At 36.7% G+C, this 2,500-nt stretch overlaps 1 protein-coding gene across 2 annotated transcripts in view; it reads left to right on the forward strand.

Annotated features, from left to right (window-relative positions):
* The window catches only part of LOC125035299 (negative elongation factor A-like), a 12,903-nt gene that overhangs the window by 1,494 nt on the left and 8,909 nt on the right, over positions 1 to 2,500 (forward strand). The window contains exons 2-4 of one of the 2 annotated variants that reach the window (XM_047627594.1): positions 147 to 244; positions 597 to 718; positions 945 to 1,089. In XM_047627594.1, the coding sequence (XP_047483550.1) occupies positions 660 to 718; positions 945 to 1,089 (204 nt within the window). In that variant the 5' untranslated portion in view covers positions 147 to 244; positions 597 to 659. The remainder of the gene's footprint in view (positions 1 to 146; positions 245 to 596; positions 719 to 944; positions 1,090 to 2,500) is intronic. The other variant, XM_047627593.1, reaches the window with a different exon arrangement.

Below are 2,500 nucleotides of genomic sequence, written 5' to 3' on the forward strand. Positions count from 1 at the left end.
TAATTCTGAGTATCTTTGATGGTGTTATATTTTTTCAACTGAATATTTTTCCAAGTTATTTATCCTGTGTGTTCCTAGATACTGTTCAAATGCCATCAGAATACTTGATAAATGCTTGTAGCACATACTCAGAGACTTCCTTTCAGAAATAAGCTTGGTAATCGTTCACCAAAGGAACACATGAAGCTGTGATGTAGTCTCAGCACATCATGCTCAGACAACTGCCAACAAACACCATTTAAGAGTAGGAATAATCTGTACAAAGTACAATAAGGCTTCCATAATCACTTTTTAGTCTCCAAATCTATGCTTGTTTGGCATGGAGGTAGTAATAAACAAACCTCCTCCAAGTGGATTCTTGCAAATTAGAGCTTGTGGATTGCCTGGGCAAATTATTATGAAATAAGGAACTAGTCTAAACTGTCTTTCCAAATATACTAAAGTATGATAATTGTTGAATGAAATCAAATTTTGTAAAAATGTGTTGTCATGTAAGAGAAGAAGTGGTAGTAATTAAGGAATGAAACAGTGAGGTTTTGGTGTTTGCTTTCATTATTTAACTTTGAACATTTTTGATTGACAAATTTGTTTTTCAGTGGCGCACAGAGCTTGAGGAAATCCTGGAGGTGGCAGTGGTTGACAGTGAAGCCTGGGTAGCCATGTTAGCTGAGATTATGAGGACCTGTCCATCCACAGGTCACTTGAATCTTGATATCAGGTCAGTTTGTCTCTCTCTCTCTCTCTGTCTCTGCTCCTCCTTTTCTGCCTCCCCCTCCTCCTTCTCCTTCTCCTTCTTTATATTCCTCTTCTCTTCCCCCTTCTTCCTTTTCTACTTCTCTCTTTCTCTGTCTTTTGGCTATATATGATTACAAACAAAGGAAAGATAAGGAAAGCTTTCCATCTGTAAAACTAGATTACTCACATTAGCATTGGACCTTTTTCAGAGAACCTCCAGAGAACCAACGCATCACACATGACTTAATCACAGAATTGCGTAAGCTGGTGAAAAAGTATAGTGAACTTGGCCTCCTGCCAATGGAATGTAACTACCTCAATAGAAATGCCTTTCTAGCAGCAGCTGGCAGTCAGGTAAGAATATCCATTTGGTATTTCATATAATAGTTTCTTCAGTTTTACAGATATATGGAAAGCCTATTACAGATAGCAATATTTCATACCATCTCTAGCTGACTTAGTACCTTGTTAAGCAGATCAGTTGAAATAAGAAATTCAGGGCAACTTAGTTCATTCCTTATTTTTTTGATGTACAAGATCATGTTAACCCACCATTGCTGGGAAAATGCTATGTTCAGTGTAGTACTGTTTTGTGAAATGCCTAGACATAGATGGTTCTGCAAGTACTTACCCACGAGGGAGTCAATTAAATAACCTTGTGACCTCCCCTGATTTCAGGTGAGGTAGTACTCATAATTGGCTTATTGGTGACTTTGTACTTTTGGAGCATACAGTTGGGCATGCAACTGTATGCTTTGAAATTTCTGAAGCCATTATCTTGAAAATAATGACTGCCATAGAATTTCAGGAATTGATTCAACCTAATCGCCCTGGATTTATGTTCTGTTCCCTGTAGTTTTTTGTGAATGTTGTTATATGCAGATGGCTCCACAAGTGCTCAGCTGGCAAAGAGTCTATCAGTAGTTCTAGTGACCGATCCTGATTTCCCCATTCCTTGAATTGGTGGGAAAAGTGTGTTTCTTCTTTATACAGTTGACATCAATGCTGTTATTATTGTTATTGATATTATGACTTTTAAATTGTTATTAAAATCTTGATAACATTTAAGGCAATAAAATAATGCAAAAATCCCTTTCCAAAAGTCGAGGAAAAGGGTAAGCAGGTGAGATACGTAGGACTAATAACCGACTCCTTGGTGACTAAGCACTTGTAGAGTCATCTGTGTGTAAATTCAATAAATAAACTTGTATTACATTGGGCATGGCATGTATTCTTGCCATACGTGGCAGTTGGGTTAAGCATTATACTTCATATGTATCTGCACAGACATGCACACATAAATGCATTCATATACAAATATAAGGTTAACGACTGTTAAGGTGATAGCCGCAATGGCTGACTGGCAGTCTACAGTTTTGCACTTGAGACGTGATATTAGTGGAAGAGATTTACCAGGTGCATATAACTAGGTTTTTAGGGCAATCCCTTTAGATGTTTGAGAAATTAAGTTCTTATTTCTGTAACTACTGTTAGTTGTTTTATTATTATAACATTGGTGACTATGATAGTAGTGATACAGATAAAACAGGTAGATCAGGTTAATTTAGTTATAGATATCTATGTAATTGTGTGCTTCTGGAGCCATATGTGTAAACCAAATTAATAAAAGAAACCTCAAAGGAAATGTATACAAGCACTCCAGGTGGGAGTGGGTTAAGTGATTATAGCCTTTTTAATTGTATCTAACAATTACTGAATAAGACCCTTGTCAAAAGAGTGTAAGGTGAACATCTATGTCTTAGTA

The sequence above is a fragment of the Penaeus chinensis genome, chromosome 19, assembly GCF_019202785.1.
Source record: "Penaeus chinensis breed Huanghai No. 1 chromosome 19, ASM1920278v2, whole genome shotgun sequence".
Taxonomy (NCBI): Eukaryota; Metazoa; Arthropoda; class Malacostraca; order Decapoda; family Penaeidae; genus Penaeus; species Penaeus chinensis.